At 33.2% G+C, this 23,386-nt stretch overlaps 1 protein-coding gene across 9 annotated transcripts in view; it reads right to left on the bottom strand.

Moving 5' to 3' along the window:
- LOC103574142 (latrophilin Cirl) overlaps window positions 1-23,386 on the bottom strand; it is a 211,846-nt gene that overhangs the window by 61,650 nt on the left and 126,810 nt on the right. For all 9 annotated transcript variants that reach the window (XM_008553519.3, XM_053740374.1, XM_008553520.1 and 6 more), the window contains one exon: window positions 10,179-10,301. In XM_008553519.3, coding sequence (XP_008551741.1) covers window positions 10,179-10,275 — 97 coding nt within the window. In that variant the 5' untranslated portion in view covers window positions 10,276-10,301. The remainder of the gene's footprint in view (window positions 1-10,178; window positions 10,302-23,386) is intronic.

Below are 23,386 nucleotides of genomic sequence, written 5' to 3'. Positions count from 1 at the left end.
ATGTTACTATACATATAAATATATATATCAATCTATACCATGCTATGTATTACAGGAAAACAATATATAGCAGTGTAGTGTATCACAACAGCGCGATTGATCTCAGTAGTATCACCAGATGCGCTTAATACAAAGAGACTACTGTTGCAAGTTTTCAGTATACCAATCTGGTGATGTTCAACATATCACACTTTCACGGTAGCTAACCTACACCAGAGATCATATACTTGAGCAATATTGTTTGTTTGGTGGTTTGAGGAAACAACATAGGCTTCAAACTTTCTAACAAGTTTCTAAGCAAAAGCTTTGATTCCATACAGATATATGTATATAAACAATATATATATATAAGTCTTCATACCTTTAACTCAAGTGCACTTGACTTTTGATAAAATTGATTTGCTGTGGAATAATAAATCTAAGGTACTTCGCTAAAGAATAGGATAACTTTAAGAATTTTAGTCATGCGCTATTTTTTACTTTACTTTTAATACTTTTTCCGCTATTTTACTTGTAGAAAGAGAGAGAAGCACGAAAAATACTTTGAGAGAAGGTAAATAAAGAAAAGACAAGACCAGGAAAAGATGTAGGAGGAGAAGACCTTTTAGATAACTCCTCCGTTTCCTCTTTCCATCCCAGACTAGAGAGTAGAGACGACGGCAATTGCGAGAGAATCGATGGTTCTTTCGCAATTCAAAAGCTAATGGTCGCATCAAAAAAATATATATGCGAAAGTAAAATGCTTTAAAAAATAATATAAAAAGAAAGAAGAAAGAAGAAGAAGAATAAGAAAGAGTAGCAGTGGTAGTAATAAATTTTGCATAAAGATCAAATAAAATCGTGGCTCATTATCCACTTTAACAAGTGAATAAAATATTATTTGAGTTCCTGTATTTAAAGGGAGTGAATTTATTGACCAACAGATAATACTTAATTATAAAAATACTACCGGAAATAATGTAAGAGAAATTGGTGCTGTTAAAAAAAATGAGTATAAATAAAATCAATCGGAGTTTGGATAGACAGTGGTCCTTGACATGCACCAACTTGCCACTTGAAGAACCCTAACGTTCACAACAAGTATTGTACCGTCAGTCCTAGGACTCTTGGGTTTCATCCAAACACACTACGGTTCGACGACTGTTTCCCAGAGTTTCGAGGAATGTGACTCAAGTGGATGCAGAAGCACAGCCAGAACAACCAGCAGCTACAGAAACACTAAGCACAAGTACTACAACCTGGACTGACTCTCCCTCTGTTTCCACTACTTTAAATTCTTGCTCTTTTCTTCTTGGTTACTTCAACTTGTCTTGTTTCTCTCAATTCAGTGTGTCGTCTTAACTTGTATCTTCAAAAACCCACAGACAAAACGTTAAACAGAACAACACGACAATATTATACAGCTTCTTCTACCTTTACTTCTTCTGATGCTTATATTTTCTATCTGTCTTTTCTTGGGCGTGTACAACTACGAATCATCGTTTATTATCTTTCGACAAGAGCCTTAAACTTACCAGAGAAATAAAAACATATTTTTTTTAATCCCGTCACAGTTCTTTCAGCGTCAAATATACAAACTACAAACAAACTATCTGCTATTCTTGTGACAAATTTATTTTAAAAAAACATCAATCAAGAAAGGAAACACTGGAGACATTTTCATTTTTAAATCCGTCATTGAAAACGTCACGACTTCGATAAAAGCTTTGATAAATTTACCATTCTTTGAAGCAACTCTGCTTCAAGTTATTAAAATATACCGATCAGAATGTTGACAACCACTGGAATCTTAATAAAGAAATTTAATTTATAAAGTTATTGATAATTCTGATGCAGATTGTCGGGAGAAAAAAGAAATATTGAGCGCAAAGGTGACAACAAGTAAGAATACTAAATTGCCGAGTGTACGAACAAGAGAACAGTTGGATGAGCATATCAATAACGTAGACTTGGGGACACAAAATACATATCGCCAGACGCAATCTCCGTTCACAGAAGGGTGTTTTCCCCTTGCAGAAACTGGGTACATGTACATATATATATATATATAGATATAGATGGGAAGAGCAACGACCACCCACTACTGGCTGTCCCTTTTCTCGTCTCTCAGCTCCCTAGAGTCGCATTGTCTAGATTATAACCGGGAGTTGTCTAGAGTCGACCAACCTCCAAGAATACCTTTAACATCACCCAGTGTTTCTGGCATCACCACCACGACCGGCACTTCCACCAGCACCAAACCTCGAGACATTGTAATTATGTATTCTCGTTGCTCACATCTGGAACTACCTTGTTGTCAGGGTGTTGGGAAGTACGGTTTTACCCAAGAGACCAGCTTTTCGGCCACCCCTACTCGTCTTATTGTCTTCATTTCTCTCAGGACTTACTTCCGATAAATATATATACATATATTGTACGTAGAATAGACAACTAACTATTATCATAATTCATAGTGTCAAAATTGAAATTAACCAGCAATCTCCTACAGGAAGTACGGTGACGTTAAACAATTCAAGTGGTGATAAGAGGTTGGAAAACTTTCGGTTGAGGCGTCGGAAAAAAATATATTAAAGAAACGAAGGACTGGCTGTTGGCTGTAGAATAAGTGAAAAGAAATCAATTCGAAAAATATTTTTGTGTAGGATTAAACTTGAGTTGAGTGTACTCGTGATTTCGAGGGCTTGGATACGAGCTTTCTGGGCGAGATGTGCTAGCAGGAGTACGAGTACGAGTACGAGTACAAGTGCGAGTGCGAGCACGAGAACGAGGGTGCTATGGTTAGATTGAAAAAAGTGTATATAAACTATATAGATATACGTATGTGGAAAGTTGGTACAGATATAGTGATGTACTTTACATAAGAGATGAGAAAGGTAAAGGTATATAGAGAAGGGAGATTCACCCTGACGATGAGAGTGCGCGGCTGAGGCTTCAGCTTCGGCTTCGGCTTTAGCAAGGGACTTAGAGAAGTGTAGTAGTGTATAGGCAAGGGTGGGTGGCTTGACACGCGCCGATCGATTCGCTAGACGAGAAACAAGTATCTCGTCGTAAAACCCAGCTTATCCCGCAAAATTCTAATATTTATTCATACCCTTGGCAGCAGCGGTTGCGATCGGCCAGGCGGAAAAGCGTTCTCAGAATCCCCTGGGTACGAAAAGTGGATCGAGAGATCACCCTTTTACGTCACGTTACCATATTATATCGAGAACTATATATACATGTATATATATAGTACATGTATTTATAGTCATGCTAGGTTGTGTATAAAAATTTATATCATCAGAATGAAAAAACGAGTGTCAAAAGCAGATAATAGACACACTTTTTGGGTTGATGAGTTGCCTTACACGCTCTATGGAAAGGAGGCTAAAAAAGTGTTGACTATGGGGTATAATAAAAATAAAAATAGCGAGAAGTAAAGGAAGAACCGCAGAAGAATTTATGAGGTAGAACAAGAAGGTAAAAAAGAAAGATGGAAGTACTGAAGAAAAAAAAACCGTTTTGTTGGGAAGAATGGTAGAGACACAGTACGCCTGCTAAGTGGTCCCAACTCGAATCTATCTGCGCCTCTTCCTGACTCAGCAAACCTCAACTACTCTGCTCTGACTGCTTTATATATATATATATACATCTGTAGATATGTCTGTGTATTTCTTTCTCACTTGGACTCTTGTGTATTGCTGTGTAGCATCCCGTAACCCGGTAATAAACTTCCGTAGCACCCGTTCCAATCTGTCGACCGGTCTAGTGTACATCCGGCTTGATGTGTACACTTTCTCGGGGAGTGAACCAGAGATACTCTACTACGGCAACGTCAAAAGTTTCGGATACTCTGTGTGCCTCCTCACGATGAAATTGACTTGTCTTCTAGCTTATAGCTGTCAATTATCCCGTGTTTATGTGGCTTTTTTTAAAAAAAAAAACAAAAAGAAGAAGAACCTGGGTCGTTTCGCCGGTGAGTAAGACATGGCCAAATTAGTGGATGTTAAATATAAATACAAGAAATAAATAATTTATTTTTTTGAGGATCGCGGTTACGCTGAGATGGAAATATAGATTAAGCAGACGGTAATAACGATCATTTGATGACCGAGGTGGTAATTTTAACAACTGATGCACACGAGATAATTAACGAAAGTTAAATAAACTACGGGGTTCGAGTTATAATTTAAATGATTAATATTAAAGTTTTAATGAACGAAAAATTTAATAACTCGGCTGGCATATTTCAGTTTGATAAATTGATGGGGTTTTGAAAGGACCCGGAATAGATGGTATGAAGTCGAGAAGTTATTTGGTCAATCAGAAAAAAGTGTTCTATATTAGCACCATCATTTCTGCAGCTGAAAAAAGATAAAAAAAAGCTACTGACGAATGGCGTAGCTCTAAATCAACAGTGGATTTATCCCCAAGAATAGAGGAATAAAAGCGAGAACTGAAAACAGGAATAGCTAGGGTGCCAGAACAAAGCCTGTGTAGATGAAGAGGATAAATGTGATATGGTTGATGGTGTCCGTGGACGATGTGTCCCAAACGACGTGATGGGTGTCAATGAAGCCCACCGACAACTGGATGCCGGAAGTCAGCTGGACAAAACACGGCCAGTGATGTCCACCTTAATATCCATCAGGATGAGATAACATACATTGGTAGCGGCTTTTGAAGCACGTCATTTTCTCCCTCTCATATGAGGATAATACGCTTGTGGATCTGTGTAAGTGTGTCTAGGGTATATGGTTACTTGCTCCATCACGAACAGTCGCACAGCCCATCCCTTGTCACAAGTTTCAGCTCTCGCTACCGCGATTATCGTCTTCCCATTTATGTCTCCAACCGGACTCTGTTCTGATGTCTTCGCTCCTACTCGTCCTCGTCTTCGTCTATGCTTCTCGTTACTTCATCGAGACACACAGTGTCATTCTCTTGCCATAAATGGATAGCCTTCATTAATTGAAAGACAATGTTAGAAAAGAAACTGATTACTCCGCTACTAAATTTCATTCTCTCATTTCATCATCATCTTAATTGCATTTTTTTTACCCTCTTTTACCTTTTTCGTTCACTTCCGTCTTTGTTTGCAAATAGATCCTAAATGTAGATATATATATAAATATATAGAATTATTTTTAGTCTTTTTTCATTTTATTATCTACTCGTTGTCACACTTGTGCGATCACGCTACTACTGGCTCTCTTTTGTCTGCGCTGCTTGCGTTCATTTATCGGTATTGTTTCTCTGTTCTAGTGAATTGCAAACAGCTATTCTAAAAGACTCGCGTAAATTGCGCCAGTGATGAAAGGGTACTTTTTATATTTTTTGTCAGTGTGTTTTTTCGGATAAACAATTGAGCTTAATCTGGTGACACGGAAAGCTTGAGCTTTTGCTGAACATGGAGTTTTGCACATGCATTATATTACGTGACTCAGGGATTTTATTAGTTCTATAAATATATATGTATATAGATCTATATATACGTTCTTTAAATGTATACGTATTGATCGTGTTTAAAAAAATAATTTATTACATCAAAATGGTAATTTTAAATTTAATTTTGTGTTTAATACTTTCAGCATTGCAATAGTTTTTTTTTTTAGCTGAAAATACAAGTGCAGGGATTTTAAAATTGAAAATACTACTTGCAATAATGAAAAAAACAAATAGAGCGCAATATGCAAATTTTTTAGCGACACAAAAAAATTTTATGGGTAAATAAAGAAACAAATTGTTTTTTTAAACGTAACAAATGAAACTTGCTAATTTTTTTTTTTTTTTTTTTTCCAAGCATTCACTAAATTATTTTCATGTCACGTTGGCTAAATATTTATTTTTCATGCAATTACTAATTTTTCTAATGAATAACTAAAAAAAAAAAAAAAAAAGTTAAAAATTTATTAAAGTGAGTAATAAAAATTTTAGTCCGGACAATGAGTAATTGCCTGAAAGTTATTTTAAAATATTAATTTCTCAAACTTATTTCAATAATACATAGCATCGATTATTTGTTCGCGAACTATGTATATATAGAGTACAAGTACTCACTGAGTCCAATTAATAATCGCTGAGAAAAAAAGTTTATCGGCTGTAAGTAAAACGAATATAAAAGTAACAAGTTTAATTTAAAAGTCCAACAACTAGCCATCCTCGGCATACATACATACACATTTTTATATATATGAAGAAAAGTTATAAGAACACAAAGTAATTATCGTAAGTAGCGTAAGTCCAAGGTGTTTAGAGATAACTTTCAACCGTGAATCAATTTAATGCGTAACTATTATCAAGTTTACCGTGAAGGAGAGTGATGGTGACGGCGATGGCTCATCTTGAAGGAAAAAACTCATTTAAATAGTTGAAGGCTAATGAGCTAATGAGTAATCGTGATAGTTATTGCTCATAAACATCCAGGAAATGAACGTTAAAGGAAAGTTTTCTACTTGATTAATTATTTTTACCAGTGAAAAAAGTAAATGAAGAAGATAGATGATGGAAAGTAGATATAAAATTTTTTCCCTTGCACTGACATACTTTTGTCGTGGTATTTTTGTTCTATACTTTTTAAAAACTCTTCATTTTTTGTCTCTCGTTAAATTTTCCGATTCTTCTTCATCACATTGTTTCCGTCTATTTGTTCAGCCGGGAATGAATGAGAGTAAGTGAATAGAAATGATGATGGTCGTAATGCACTACTGTTACCATCGTACATATATATACAGTAATACAAAAGCATCAGCATCAGCATCACTAGCAGTAGTAGTGCCAGCAGTAGAGTACACCAGAAAGTAGTGAGCTCTAATTCTCTGATTCTTTTATTAGGCAATTCACGTAGATTTCAAACTAACAACCAATTGAAAAAAGTGGCCTCGCCATCTTCTACAGTACTTCAATTAAAACACTACTTTTTTTATATTACTATTTTTTATTCTGTTTTATTATCCATAGCCATTATTAAAAAGTTGAAAAGAGTGTACTTGAACTTTTGATAAAAGCCTCCGATGAAGCCGTCTCAACGATTTCGTCTACTACTACTACTACTACTACTACTACTACTACTACTACAACTACTACTACCTACTACTACATTTTACCTTCTTTATTTTATATAATATAATAATACACTTTACTCTTTCTCTCTCCCTTTATTTCTCTTTCTCTCTTTTTCTCAAACTATTTCTGCTTAGTACTTTTCCCGATTCACTATTATACACCAGCTTTTTATCAGGAAAAATAAAATAAACGTAGAAAGGGACCTTTTCGTAAGCTTACCGTCGGAGAAGCAGTTAACACGCTCCAAAAAGTAAAGTCGAACGTAATCTATTTAATAGATAACGCCATGCCTCTACACTCTACTGGAAAAACCTCTATATCTTTCCGCGGATTCGCTTTACTTCAACGCCATGCTATGGTCCAGGTCTGTGTAGTGCAGTAAAATGTGTAAGAATACGGATTGTATATATATATATATATATATATGGAGCGGAGAGTGCTCAGTGAACAGCTGAAGAAGGAAAGAAAATTTAAACTCTTGCCGAGAAATGTATATAGACTTATACAGTTTTCCTTTTCTTGGCGTTACTTTTACCTTACTTGTACTCTTGGTAAAGATATATAAGAGGTAAGACGTTGGTGTACAAGGGGATGAAAAAGATAAAGAGGGAACGAGAGTGAGTGAGGGCAACCGTGAAAGAAACGAGCCAAGTGGTAAGCTCTAGTGAAGAACGGGTATAAGGGTTGAAGCTGCTAAAGCGGCTGTTTCTGTGACGGAAAAAGGGTAAGAAATATATGAGAAAAAGAAGTTGATGCTGAAGTGGAGGACGGAAGCGAGCGAGTGAAAAAAAATAAGTAAATAAGAAATAAACCGACGGAATAAGGAAGGAACGAACTTGTAAATAAAATAAAAAGGTAGAAGAAAAATAAAAATTTGAGATAAAAGAAAAAAAATAGAGTTAGGACTTGGGGTAGCAACTCTTATGCCGGCTTATTCCAGAGTTATTTTTCACTTGCCGTTGAAAAATTGCTGGCACTCGAAAAATCGGAAATCGATTACGCCCACTGCCGAACTGCCTAAGAGATAACGCGCTACTGAGATGCCAAAATAACTGAGAGGAAAAGAGTTGAGAGAAAGTGAAAGAAGGTAAATATATTGAGTATAGAGTTAACAAGGGAAGACGCTCCACTTTCGAGTATACACAAGACGAAGAAGAAGAAGAACCAGAGGAAGAAGACGACAAGGAATCTGGTGGTGTGATAAAAAGATCGATTCGCCCTGTCGTTCATGCTCAAGATCGCTTCAGATATTCTCGGCTTTTGGATTTACCTTTATCGCAAAGCTTTCTTTCTTTTTCTTTCTCTTTTTTTTTTTTTTTTTTTTCATTTTAATTCTTATTCTTATTTTCCAATTTTATTTTTTTCCCTTGTAAATCACTTTAAATGCGCTAACGATCAGATCACACTCGAGTGCTTTAGAATTGTCGATAAATGCTCTGAAAATGTAATGTTGAATGTCCTCTATATTTTATTCTACTCTTAAATGTCTTTAAATTATCCTACAATTGGGATTTTACAAAAAACAATACTGAAAATAATTCAACGATTTTTAAATTTTAAATATTTTATGTAGACTTTTGGTGACCGACATTTTAAAACTCATGTTTTCTCTCTACATTTTAAGTTGATGTTTGTTTTGCGAAAAAATTCACTGGTGTAAATAAAATTCTGCGGTAAAAAATAAAGAACAAATATGTCGTGAAAAATTTTTTGTTTAAAAAAAAATAAACACGCGAAAATAGGGCACGAGTTTTTAACTTTAGCGGTCGACTATTTACTGTAGATTCTGAAAGTTTATTTTTAACGACATATAGATAAAACTAACTACTAATACACGCAAATTAAATTGATAGTTTAAATAGTCATAGACAGCGTTATCAACTGATTGATTATTAAAACGAAAAATGTATCAATTGAAAAATTTTCTTTCATATCAGAATAAAAATAGTCATTGCTAACAATGATAAGATAATTGAACAAACTAAACATGAGGTCTAATTAAATTAAATTGAGTTAGAAAGATTAATTTAATGCATATAAATTTTTTTAATCTGAATAGAATTATTGAATCAGAATCGAATGCGTGACGAGATTACGAGCTTCTGTTCATTGAGTGTCATCGAAACATTCCATCATTTCTCATCGCATTATCGTAAGCGTACATATATTACACAAATCTATCTATATATAGATAATATAGGAGGTCTAGCTATTTCAAGTTGAGAAAGCACGGAAATGATGCAGAGATGCAAGATGAGATGCAAAACCGGGAGGGAAGTAAAGGGTATGAGATATTCAACATCGGATGAGTACAGAAGCAGTCGTGTATGTGTGTACGTGTGTCTGTGTTGAATTGAGGATTCAGTACAGTAGAAATTCAAGTTAAGAGAAACGCATAGTCTACTGGTACTGCTGCGTGGATTGGGTGCAACGAGGTATGTAGTAATCGCCAAGGAATAGGGAGAATAACCCTTACAACCTTCTCTTTATCTCAGTTCTCCCTAAATTACTATCACAACTCTGTACATGTGCACACATATATACATTATGCATATACATATATATAATATATAAACGCTAGGTCGTCCATCTTTACTTTGGCCCTCACTTAAGCCTTCAACTATCTGTCTTTCTCCAACATCAGTATCTTTAATTCAACTCAACTGTGTTTCCATCTCCATCTTCATCTCCATCTACATCTACATAAACATTTATATCGGTGTGCACCACGTGATTCAATTCCTTATGAACTCAAGACACTCAAGAGACCCGCTCGTTAATGCCTTTGCTCCTCTCTCCTCATTCTCGCACCCTTTTCGCTCTTATTCCCGCGCTATATATTCAGCACATCATGCTTTACTTATTCTACAGACTAAACTACATTTCCGCATCGCTACATACACCTTTACAATTTATATAAACATACACATGTATGTATATATTTATAAATTTAATTCGTCTTTGATGCATTTACAGTTCTCGTTAGTACTTTAATTTATTGTAATTATCGGTGTTGAAGTTTAATTACGTTTCACGTTATTCAAAATTCATTAAGTTGTGTGTTCGGTGGAGAAGGGGGAGTATAAATATGAGTGTATAATATTATTATTATTATATAAATAAATAAAACTCACCTCTCTCTCGTGCAGCGACAATACAATCGCTGATGAAAAACCAGACAAGGATAAAACTGCCAAGTAGGCCTCTCCGCCGACCCTTGCCGCACTCCATGGTGAGGCCTCGAGCTTTGACTACGCCTGAAAAATAATTTAAATAAATGTTTTTAAAAAATATAAAAGAAATTATTTTGGTCAAACAGTTAAAAATTTTTTTCCTTTTTCATATGTACCTGAAGATTGGAATGTTTATCACGCAACAAAAAATAAAAAAATTTCTGTAATTTTACTGATAAAAGGTGACTTAAGGGGGTTTCCATGACAACTGATCACACGACAATTGATCTTCTAATTCATCAATTTCATCAAGATTTCACTAATTTTTATTATCACCATCCTCGCAACCTTTATCTTAATCATTTTTAACCAAATGACTATAAGATCGGATGTTCGTGTGATCAATTTGTAGAAATCAATGTCGAGGTATAAAATTCTTGAGATTAGTTAACAGCACACCCTTAAGGAGTGATTCAGTAGATTTTTAACTTTTCATTTTGTTTTTTTATTTTCGTCTAACAAAAAACGTTCCCATCGTCAAATACATATTTTCATTGAATATCAGTAAAAAGTAAAAGTAAAGCTATCGACATTTGAATACATAAATATTTAATATATATAATGTATTTTTTTAGTAATTTGCTAAGTACCAATAAGTAAATGTAGTAATTTATAATATAATATAAGAATGGTTACACTCAGTTACATGTGAATGTAATTATCGCGGAAGCAGTGGCAGGACTAAAGGAGGAGGACAATGATAATTGAATGTTAACTCGTACCGGGAATACACTGTGGGTTAATCGGTTGTATATACCTAGGTATCTAGCTCGCCGTCTCCTCTATACACTGTGCCCCCTATACACATACATATATTATATATATACATATAGGTAAGTATAGGTGCACATTGGCTGCTCACCGGTCTCGCCATTCGCCGATGCTCAACGCATTACGCATAATTAATCCAACGATGCTATCGGAAACCACAGGCAGGCAGTCGATGCAATGCGTTTACTATTAGCTCTCCCCTGTTTTTTTTATACTATCTCACTCTCTCACGATCTTAAACTCTAATACCGTCTTATTATCCGACCTCACCTACACAGAGATCCAGTGTGAGTGCACGGTTTACAAAATAAAAAATTACTGTCTCACTTGCGTTCTCATACAATCATAAGAACTAGATAAAAATCATACGAATGGGAATACTGCCTCGAGCTATACATTCTCCTATCATCAAAGTCTTCCTCTTTCTCTCTTACTCTTTCACTATTTCTCATTCCTTTGACTCCATTCTTAAGAATCACGATTGGATAAAGTGAAAGAAAATTAAAAATAAGCTGAGTATGAGTATAAGGATAAGAAAGACGAGTAGAGGTGATAGGCATGTTCTCCAATTGCGCTAGGGCACATCGATATGTATACTTACGTTTTGTTGATCCGTATCATACGCAAGATTTTATATGCATATATATATATGTATATATGTATATATGTATATATGTAAGTACATTTAATGGATGCACGTATGAGTGAAAAAGACAAACTGACTGTACGCTACAGTAATCCAAGACTCGAGATTAACTCTTGAGTAGTCGAGACTTTAACTTGCTGGCTCCCATTATAAGATATATACATACATATATAGATATGTGTACCTACATATGTATAAAGAGGAATATGAACGCTAGTATGTATAGAAGGTTAGAGGATACGTGCTCGTAATGAGTCACTGAATATATTTCCTTACTCATTCACTCACTCCCTCTCTCACTCGGTTCAAAGTTACTCAAGTATAATAGGTACGTCATTGTCATTATATATATGTATATATACTTGGAAATATATCCTGAGGATATGACATTGTCCCTTTCCATTCTAACATGAGTTATTGTAGGATAATTTATTATAAAAATTTTCAATACAGTCGGACCTCTCTATAAGACTATTAGTTTTTCTCTCAAACTATCGCGATATCTGGTTTATAAAAACGACAGAATAATAGTCTAATAACGAGGTCCGACTGTAATTAATTTCTCATAAAAAAATTTTTAAAATTCTGACGTGTTCTGTTGAGTAAAATGATAGTGGAAGAAATAGTTTTCAAGTGATTCATAGAGAAATTTTTTTTTAGGCTTAAGTACTTTTTGATTATCAGATAAGATGGCATTTAGAGTATGTAATTATGAGACACTAATTTTTAGTGAAGTTAGCCGGAAAAAAATTTCAAAACAAAAGAAATAAAAAAAAATATGAATCGGTGATAACTCTAGTTTTGTGGATAGAGCCAATTTGAAACGGGTAATGGCGCTATTATAAACGGTGCGTCGGAACTTGATTTGCCGAACAAAAGACCCGCGAATTAACGCTTGTACATCAACTGCATGTATGCGCGGTTATGTTTTGTTTCGCGGTGTGTGAGCTGTGTGGGTTCATTTTATTGTGTTATTTACATACGTACTGTCTTTTGTCTATGTTATTGTATTGGGTACAATGTAAAGCCTGCAAATCATATTATTTTAATACATAATAAAATTATCTCTCAAATGCTTTTTATGTATACGTAATATTTTATTGCCGAGTCTTTTTCTATTAACAAAACCCCATGAATTTAAAAATTAAAAACAAAATTATTTTACTTTGTTCCTTTTCTCGTTATAATTGTCTCGACAATTAGCTTACACAAATTTGAATACTTAATTAATTTTTCCTGTCGGTATTCATTTAAAGTACCAGTTACGTTAGCTTTATATTTTTTATTTTAATAATTCTTTGTAACAATATATCCTTTTCTTGTTACCCGGTATATAATTTAAATAATAAATTACTAATTACTGTCAACAATTCATCTTTATGTGTACTGTGTACAATAATAATGTTAAAGTCGGCGACAAAAATTAAAAAGGGAATATTTCGCGTGACAGTAAACCAACGACCGGAAGTTCGAACACCATGCATTCCGTTATAAGACACGAGTTTCCTTGGGCTTAAGCCATACCGAACCCTATCCCATATTTAATATATCTCTAGCACTATCATCACTTAAACTTGGTCTTAGTCGCCCTCGCTGAGGTCACGCAAATGTCTTTTCTCATATCTATATATTAATATCATATACAATACGTCAGAATATATTCATTACTAAATATGACTAACACTGCCTACCAACAATATCCACTATATATGTATATATTTTGTTACTCAAGGTCTGTCTAGACATCAAAATTCTATCCAATTTATTTTCACCTTTTAAATTACCTACGCATAAATATAATAAACAGTAATTACTTGGTCATAAAAAAAATAATATGTGAATGAAACTAACTCAATAACCAATTAAAGTTAAAAATGAGTAAAAAAAACCAATTAACACTTTCTACGTACTTTCTAAATAATTTCCTTGCTCGATTAAGCAACTAAATGACTTTTTATTATTACTATATACTTAGTAATAGTGATAGTTGTAAATTTTTCGTAATATATATAATTAAAGTGAAGGAGACAGATAAATAAATGTTTTAATAAATAAATATAGACAAGTATTTTTAGCTTTGCTCTTATTTGTTAATCAAGAAAAGAAAACAATTTCCTTTCTATTTAACTCTAGAATCACGGAGCCAACTTCTCACCAAAAGTCTCGAGCTATATGCTCTATCTGAACACCAAAACACTCTGCACAATATATATATATAGAGAGAGCTGATGATATCGATACTAACTTTTGATTGTGTAAAGGTAAAGAGAGAAAGAGGTAAAGAATAAGAGAGAGTGAATCGTGATTGAAGGAACAAGAGTAAAGGAAAAAGGATAAAATACATCTATACATCTATAGATGTAGATATATATATGTTGGATATATAGTAGTACAGAGTTTGAGCAAAAGTTTACACGACACGAACGGCAGGTGTTATTTGCTCTAGCAAGTTAGATAGAACTCGTCGAAGCTCAACTTGAACCCTTTCTCTTCAATCCTCACTTCTCTTGCTCTTCATCACGACCTCCAATACCCTCTACCTTTCTCACCCTCACGGTCCCTTCTTATCCCTTCTCGCTCGTCAACAAGAGGGGCTCGATCCTGTTTCACTTATATACACGCGATCAGAAAATACTTTAACGACTTACGGATATTTAGCTCTAGGATTATCGGCAAACCCATTTTCGTGAATTTAAAATACCTATTTTCCCTTATATATATATAGTATACCTATTACGTACTCTCTTACTTAAATCTTTAAATCTAATAGTCAATTAATATTTTTATTTAATAATTAACAGAATATTTTTTTTGAATTCCCAGTCTCCAGAACATCTGTACGCGTAACGGTACCGTGTAAAAAACTTGTTATTGGCTTCAATTATATATTAACACTTGTGTCTTTAAATATATCTATATACATATATATATATGCATTTATATTTATATGTAGAGATATATATTTAAGCAAGCGATACCTGTGCAAGTTAAGGTTTTCTGAGAAAGTGTGACTGGGTATTGCTTACACGCATACCTAAACCATTAATTACGACTCATTAGGAAAGCAACCGCCATCTGTCCAGGACGGACCGTGAATCACTCTTAATCATTGCATCTAGAGCTCCGAGCACGGTAGCTGTCTTACCCGTGTCTCTCCTCCCTTGTTCTCTTTCGCGCTTGCTCCTTCTTACGCTTCGTCAACCCATGAGAAAAGGGTGTACATGCATATACATATAAACATACTTACATATATAGATTTATATGTAGCAAGATATCATACACGAGCAGTAAAAACTGATACTGCGTACGACTTACGCATTGCCGCACTGGTTTGCTCCCTTTACTCGCCAGAGTATTAACTGTGTCACAAGCTGCAGGGTACCAGTAAAAGCAATACGCATCTAGATCAAAGTGTCAATTGCCAATTGCCAATTAAATATATTTACCGATGAGTATTATATGTTACGCATGGACCCGAGACTTAAAAATTATTATATCGGATATCGAGTTAATATTAATTAAAATATATATTTTATTGAAATATATCGAGGGACAAAATATGTTTTATAAATAAATAAATGAATTAAAAATACTTTTGCTTGTTGAGTTAATAATTATTCTCGGGGAATATTGCTCGATTCACCTGGGTCATATTTACTCGTGGGAATAAAACTCGTTATGAAATGTGTAAGCAGTAGCATGTAGAAAATAATAATGATGAAAAATATGTGTGTAGATAAAAAAATGATGTGAATGTAGTTGACGAGGTAAATGCAATTGGAAAACTATGTAGTTTAACTTGAGAAATTCTCTCGACAAATTAGATTCGTTTGCCTTTTGTGTAAAAAAGGTTACGAGTCTCTTTTTGGGACAAACAACGGATATTTTATCTATTACGCATTGAGTATTGAGCAAATATACGAGGAGGTTTTTACTTATTTGCCGAGTGAAACGACTTGTGCAAGTAAGGCTTCGAGGAAATTTGTCTCCGATTTGGAGGCAGGCATCTAATGTCTAACGGACACGCATATTTAACTTTATTTTTAGACGGTAACCATGGCGATAAGACACAAACAGGATTAAATTGAATGAAGGAAAAATATGAGGATAAAAAAGTTAAATAATAAAATAAAAGAGGCATGAGGTATGACGGAGAAAAAGGGAGGAAAAAATTAAACCGTCTGAGCTGAGGAGAAGATGGACTTAGTTTTAGTCTTGGTGATGGAAGTTAATCGCTGGTGAATTTGCTGAGCATCGTTACTGAACCCTCGTACATCCGACGAGGATTCGTAATCCAATTGAATGGTTCGGCCATCAGACAAGAACACTAGAAGTACGTGAAGACGAGATGAAGGAACGGAAGCTGCTTGGATGAGAGATAAAAATAAAATAAAAAAAATCGAGCGCTGTCCTAATGACGGATCGATTCAGTTGGCCAGGGCAATAGATTTAATTTTTTTTTATTATTTAATGTCTCTATTTTATCATTAATCAAAATTACTGCGAGAAATATCGTTATTTTAATTGTTTGGAGACCGTTACTGAGGTTTTAATTTATTGAGGATCAAGCAAGCATGACGCCAAGGAAAAATTGAATTTTTTTAAACTCTAATTGTGCTTAATTTTTGTTAAAATTACTAATTTTTTTTATGGGCCAAATGAGGTGACTTTAAAAAAAATCCCGAGTACGTCAATGTGCTTAAAAATAATTGGAGGACAGTATAAAGTAATAAATGAAGATTTGAAAATTGTCAAATTAAATAAATAATTTTTGTCTAATTCTTAGCGAAATAAATAATAATTACTTTATACCCAAAGTTCAAAGATCATTTTTATCTTTAAATCCATAATAATGTTCTTGTAAGTTTTTAGAGTAAAATAATTTTATTAAAAACTTTATACTTTGACGAATGAAGATGAAAAGCCGTAATTTAGTTTAATGAGATACTTGACTTGTATATAAGCCTTGTTAATATTTCTATAAGAAGATTTGTACGAAGTATACATCGCATTACATCTAATAATACTTGATATAACTAAATAAATTAAAATTTTCAAGTGTCTAAAATAATTATGCAACCTAATTAAAAGAAAAAGTGTAATAATTAAATTATTGTGAGTAATCTCGCAATTGGTATTTAAATTTACGGTTCCCAAGAGTGGGATATTATCAATCATTGCTCGGACGTATCAGCAATGAGTAAATTTTGAGTAAAAAAGCGAGAAAAAAAATTAATCTCCCGAGTATTTTTTAATAATAAAAAAAAGTTGAACGTGACGTCAGAGAGTGAGTTTTGCACAAGCAGCTTCTGTGTACACGTACGCGGAACAACCCCCGGTTGGAGTTGCGCTACGGGGGTCGTCCGATAGGCAGCACACAGGATAGGCAGGAACTCGTCGCACGGGCACACGGGGGAGGTAAATAACGCGAAACGAAGGGGCGAGGGCACGTCAGACCAGTGATGATTAATATCGTTGCGGCATGCAATCGGATCAAACGCTAACCCACACAACTCTAGTCCCTGCCGCACACACATACTCGTGCCCTGTACCCTCTCTATATCTACGGATGTGCTTGTAAGTACAGATGGGAACACGAGAACAGTATTAGTATTAGATGTCCTACTGATGGCAATAAGACCAAGGGAGAGTTATTCATGTTGCCATAGAGATAAATATATCATGATAACAGTCGCCCTGACATATCAGTGTTGTAGAATTGACTAAACTTCTAAGAGCTTTGTGGCTGCTAAAAGTCCACAGGCACCGATTTTTTATCGCCTTTGATGATTACTAATCTCCATTGACAAACTTCTTTAATTAGTTATAGTTTGATCTAACTAAGCACATTTCCCTTCAACTCAAATTTACTTTATTTGTTATTAATGAGCGCAACACACACTCAGACATATATTTACTCGTATACTATCTTGATTTTTTTTATCATTAATTTTAACTAATTTAATAAAAAGATAATTTGAGTCAATAATCTCACAATTTTCAGTTGCGAAATTCAAAATTAATTTTTTTTTTTTTTTACGTTAAATTTATAAAAACATCAACATTCCAAAATTTATTTGATAGATTTTGTGATTTAAATAAAAAACATAAATAAGTATGTCATTGAGTATTGATTTTTAGAAATTATTATAATTGTGAAGAAAAATTCAAATTTAGTCAAAAAATTGAACAATAATTAATAAAATTTGAATTTAAAATTTTGTATTGGAAATTTAGTTATTTTAAGACTGCAATTTAATTATAAAAAAAAAATATATATGTATTGAAAACATAATAGAGAAAATTTGATGAAATATTTTTGTAGTAAATTTTGGTAAGGAAAATGTATCGATTGAATAAATTTGAAAAAGATGGATGAGATGATCAATATACTTAGAGGATTATCAAAATGCATAAAATGAAAATTTATCCACACATAGATAGATATATATATATATATATAATAACACATAATATATATGGACGGTGTGGAATTGATAAACATGAATATCATTAATACAACGTGTAAAAGCTTGGCAAATGTTGACAATATAAACAAACTATAGTTTGCAGTATGAACAATATTTGCCAACAAACTTGTTCGTCGAGGCGATGGGACAAACATGAACACGAAATGCTCATCCGGTGTGTTAAAATGGTCCATGGGTTTAATTTACAAAGAGCCAGCCCTGTCGCTCCTGTATCTACACACGACAAATTGCGGATAATAACGTACTTTAATCAGCTAAAACCCGCGGCTAAAAAACCGCACTGCCAAAAAAATTTTACTTCACTTCACTTTACTTTACTTTACACACACATACGGTCTTCCAGCCCAACACGACTCACTGCACGAGTGTTATCCAAAGCTGATGTTCACCAAGACCGGGCATCGGCAAAACAGACAGAGATGGGAACAGAAACAGGGACAGAGATGGAGGCCAGTGCACAAGTTCTCTTACCAACAGAATATGTATGGGTCCAGAAATGGGTACTACTCGAAGCTAGGACATGAATAATTTTACATAATGTATACCATATATAATATGATATATTATATATCTATACTGGATTATGCCTCCGAGCTAGCAAAGCGACACTATATATATTTATACATATATGTTATAGTTATGCGTATAGTTTAGGCATACTCATGCAATACATAGTAGTTTGCTACACTCTAGTCCAGTATATGTTGGTGTAGTCTGTCATATATATTATATCGGACTAACTATGTCCATCAGAGTTGGATTATAATCCCATCTCTTGATGTGGCATCTGGGAAACAACTGTAAGTTAAGATGACATCGTAAATCTTTAGTATCATTCTCTTTTAAATCCTATCTATAAATAGATATGTATATATTTTTTTTTCTAGCATATTGATATGTCATTATTACAGTGTAATAAATTTTAAAAATGGACAATAAAAAAAAGATTTATTGTAATGTATTAAAATTAGGAGCGGTGGAAATAAAAAAAAATTTATTGTCGAAATCTATTTTATGAACGCCAAAGGTCTTTGTACGTGATTTTTTAATAATTTTCGAGATTATGATTTACAATGACGATGATCTCAGTATTTACGTCGTTAAGTAATTACTTAAAAAATATTATATGATGGGTTTATTGCGGTAATAAAGGCCTTAAAACTGTTCACAACTCCACGTCCTATGATTTAGTATTTTTTTTTATTTTTATTTAGGCTTAGATTTAAACTTCTATGCGGAGTTTCTGTTTGAGGAGCAGTTTAAGTGAGAACTGAATTTTTATTAGTGTTACTGAACAAAATTTTATGCTATAGAACGGCTGTTTATACCTGAACTGGACATCTGGTCACTTTATATCGGTATATATTTAGGCAATATTGAATTTTGTGTAGCAAAATATTTTTTCGAAAACTAATTTTGTTATTTTTAAGTACATTATCTACTGTGTGCAGTATTTTTAATTTGTTGGGTGAAATAGAATAGAATAGAATTTAACAAACGGTAGTAGAAAAAAAATTTGTCAGGTTTAAGAGATTTTTCTAGCGTATTGATGTTTTAGGAGATTTACCACCACAATATTGTTGTAAATCCCGTATTTTGTATAAAAAATATAAAAAAAATACAACAATGAAACAAAGTATTAGCTCTCGAGTGTCTCTCAGCGTCCAGAGTGTGTCTAATTTCACTAATGCCACATAAGACGTGTTAACCGGGGAATAAGTACAAGAGAACAATGTTGGGAATTTGTGAAATATGAAACAGTGATTTTTTGTAACAACTGAAGCGTCTGCTGTTGAGGGCGACTTTTGTGGTTTAAAGAAGGTATACTGTGCATTATTACAGAATAGTATTAGCAGTAGAGGTAGTAATGGCTTGTATAGGGAGATGAGAAGAGATGAAGAGAGGGCTGGGTCCTGTTAGAATTGTCGGTAGATTCCCATTCTCCATAAGAAGCCGAGAGTTTAAATCCGCTTATCCTGATGCTCGGGTGAACAGCCTCAGCCTCAGCTCCAACTCCAGCTCCAGCTCCAGCCTTAGCCTTGGTTTCGTATATATATATATATATATATATACACATTCATATATAAATATATTTTCTACAGAATTTTTCAAGATTTGAGGTGGAGAATATTCTCAGGTAGTTTTTTTATTTTATTCAGGTATCCCGAGTTCTTCTCAAATGGGAATTCAATTCTTTTAAAATAAATGAAAGTATGTTTTTTCGATACGCGTGAATCGAGCTTCCTTTTGGTTCATTCGTCACACAGTCTTTATCGCTGTTGTAGTCATATCTTATAAACTTTTTTTTTTTTTATTTTTTCTATGTACTTTATACTTTTTTACTTTACTTTCATTTCATTTTTATAGAAACTTATACATTTTGTATGAGAAAAACTATTCATAGCACGTACAGAAATATCTATTTTGTGTTGAACGAATAAGTTGAAGCACCAGAGAGCCAAATTTATCAATACTTTATATATAGATATATATGTATCTACGAATCGATGTCGTGTCAACAATTTTCAACTTGCATATACTACGTATCTGTATCTGTACATACTCACAATACTCGATCTGTTAAAATACATATATATATACATGTTTATATATTATCGAGTATTATAATCGCTATTTGCCAGTATTTCGATAATAATTCTAGTAATACAAAACAATCGATGCACTTTCGATAATTACCGTGGAAATTAAACTCAGTAAATGTGCGAATTCCCAATCTAACAGATGATTATCAAATATATGTGCACAATGAAAGTACTAAATGATAGCAGGATTCAAGGATTAAACATAATTACCTATAATTGGACTCATTTTTGCTCTCATTAAAAATATTTTTAAATAAAAATTTCATATCCGCGATTATCCACTTATATTAAAAGCTATTTCAATATTTTATTCACTTCGACATTCGTTATTAATTTCTAATTAATATATATTTATATATTTATCATACATATTTCCGATATTTAATCTGATTAATTATTGACTATTTAAAATAGATTTAATTTTACGAGCTATATATTAATGATATATTATGACATGTGAAAGTTTATCAGATTGTAATATCAGTAGGTTTATTTCATTAGTACGGCAACTAAGTAATAACCTATCACTCGGCACATATTCGGATAATGATACTCTCAATTCGGCTAAATAAAGTTCATTAATGAGTCCATTATCCATATTTGTAAATTTTATCTTTCAACTATACAGAGACTATTTTTAATCAAATAAACCCAGTATGTAACATACATATATATCAATACCAATTAATCCATATATAGTTACCCTGAAAAAACTTGATATGAAAAATGAAATAAATTTTTTTTTTTTTTTTTTTTTACATCCATTCATTTATCAGAAAATTAAATTAATTACTACCAGTTTTAATTTCACTAATTAAATTTTTTTTTTTAAATAAAATAATAAATAAAATGAAGTTATTTTTGTTTAAATATTTGAATGCATACTTGGTTTAAATTCACCGGCAATTATATTTAACGCTCGGATAAACTCACTTGCGGTTTATTGTAACAATACAGGCAACACAATACAATAACACAAAACGTTACATCCATTTTACACAGATGACAAGGTATTAGATTGGTTAAAAATATAAAGTAAAAGAAAAAGAATTGTAAAAAATGGTTTAAAAAAAACTTTTCAACAAAGGGGGATACAAGAGCGTGAAAATCGTGATATACTTTAAGAACTCTATATTTATGAGTGTGCAAGTGTGTGTGTGTGGATGTATATAATATATGTATGATATAAAAAAGTAAAGAAAAGAAAACGAGTAGTGATTCACGATGAGAAACTCATGCAGGCAGGGGTAGAGAGTTAGTGACTATAGACAGGATCAATTCTCAAGGGAGCTATTATCGATATAATCGGTCTAGCCGTGCGTGTCACCCTTGCAATGCGCCATCACCCTTACACATAACCTCTTGGAGCCCTCACTCCCGAGTCTAGCCCACAGCTTGCAGCGACAACCCCTTAAACCTCTGCTGTCACCTTATGCACATACCTGATCGGTGATTTGCGCGCGCATTAATATATATGCTAACTCACTTGTCTAATCTATTGACGACAAAATTATGATCTAGCTTAGTTCATATGTAATGACATACATCAACCGCATTTGGACACGTGCTATCAACCAAATTGATAATGATTTTGTCGTTAGAATCTTGGATATTTTTACTTTCATGAACGTGCCTATAAACTTTTTATCTACCTGAGCTATTTATTTATGATACTGATTCAAGACGTTCTGAAAGACTACACTGTAAAAAATTTCGGTGTTAAAATGGACCCGGTGAACTTTACACGGCCGTATAATGTGAAATAGCGGTGTAAAATTCTCTCGGTGTAAATTTTCCATTCGTATAATTTTAACACAGTGTAATATACTTTTTTACACCATTCCGTGTTACTCGTTGTAATTTTGATTAATGAGCAACAAACGATCATTGAATATTTTTAACTACTTAATCAATAACAACATTAATTTTATTTATATATTAATAAATATTTTGAACACTTAAATATTTTTATCATTCATTTTCTTAACGTAAAATTATCATGAATTATGTGTAAAAATTTTTAATTTACCGCCTAAATTTAAAACCGAATTTGTGTAATTTTCATACCAAGACATTTACACTACACCGAGTCCAAAAATTTTTTACAGTGTAGCTGTCAAGGCAAACAATGTATCATTTGTAGTATCAATTATCCGTCTTTGACAAGAATTACCCCTACATCTGATTCAATCAGACAGTATTGAGATTTATAATAATAAATCGTATGATTATCTACTAAATCTAGATTGTAATTAACGAATTTTATTACAGCATATTATTGAACTTTATATCATCATTCATCATCTATTGTATCTTTGTCTCTATGATTGATTTAAATTGTAAGCATTATTGCCATTTGATCGAATTTTTTACTACTTTTGTAAGATCATCTGTATGATTTCACTTTGCCATTTGGCCTGTGTCTTAGCATGAAAAATTGAATAAATAAAAAAAAATATAATAATAATTCGTGAGAATTGAAATAAGGGGTAGAAAAAAAACTATATATATTAAGGTGGTAAAAAGCTTCCTTACACTATAACACGTGTGAAAATACTGACGTGGTCGCTGAGTTTCTTCTTATAATTCGCAGTCCCG

This window comes from Microplitis demolitor, chromosome 7, assembly GCF_026212275.2.
Source record: "Microplitis demolitor isolate Queensland-Clemson2020A chromosome 7, iyMicDemo2.1a, whole genome shotgun sequence".
NCBI lineage: Eukaryota > Metazoa > Arthropoda > Insecta > Hymenoptera > Braconidae > Microplitis > Microplitis demolitor.
The sequence above is the reverse complement of the archived record's forward strand: the minus strand, read 5'-3'. Positions and strand labels throughout refer to the sequence as shown.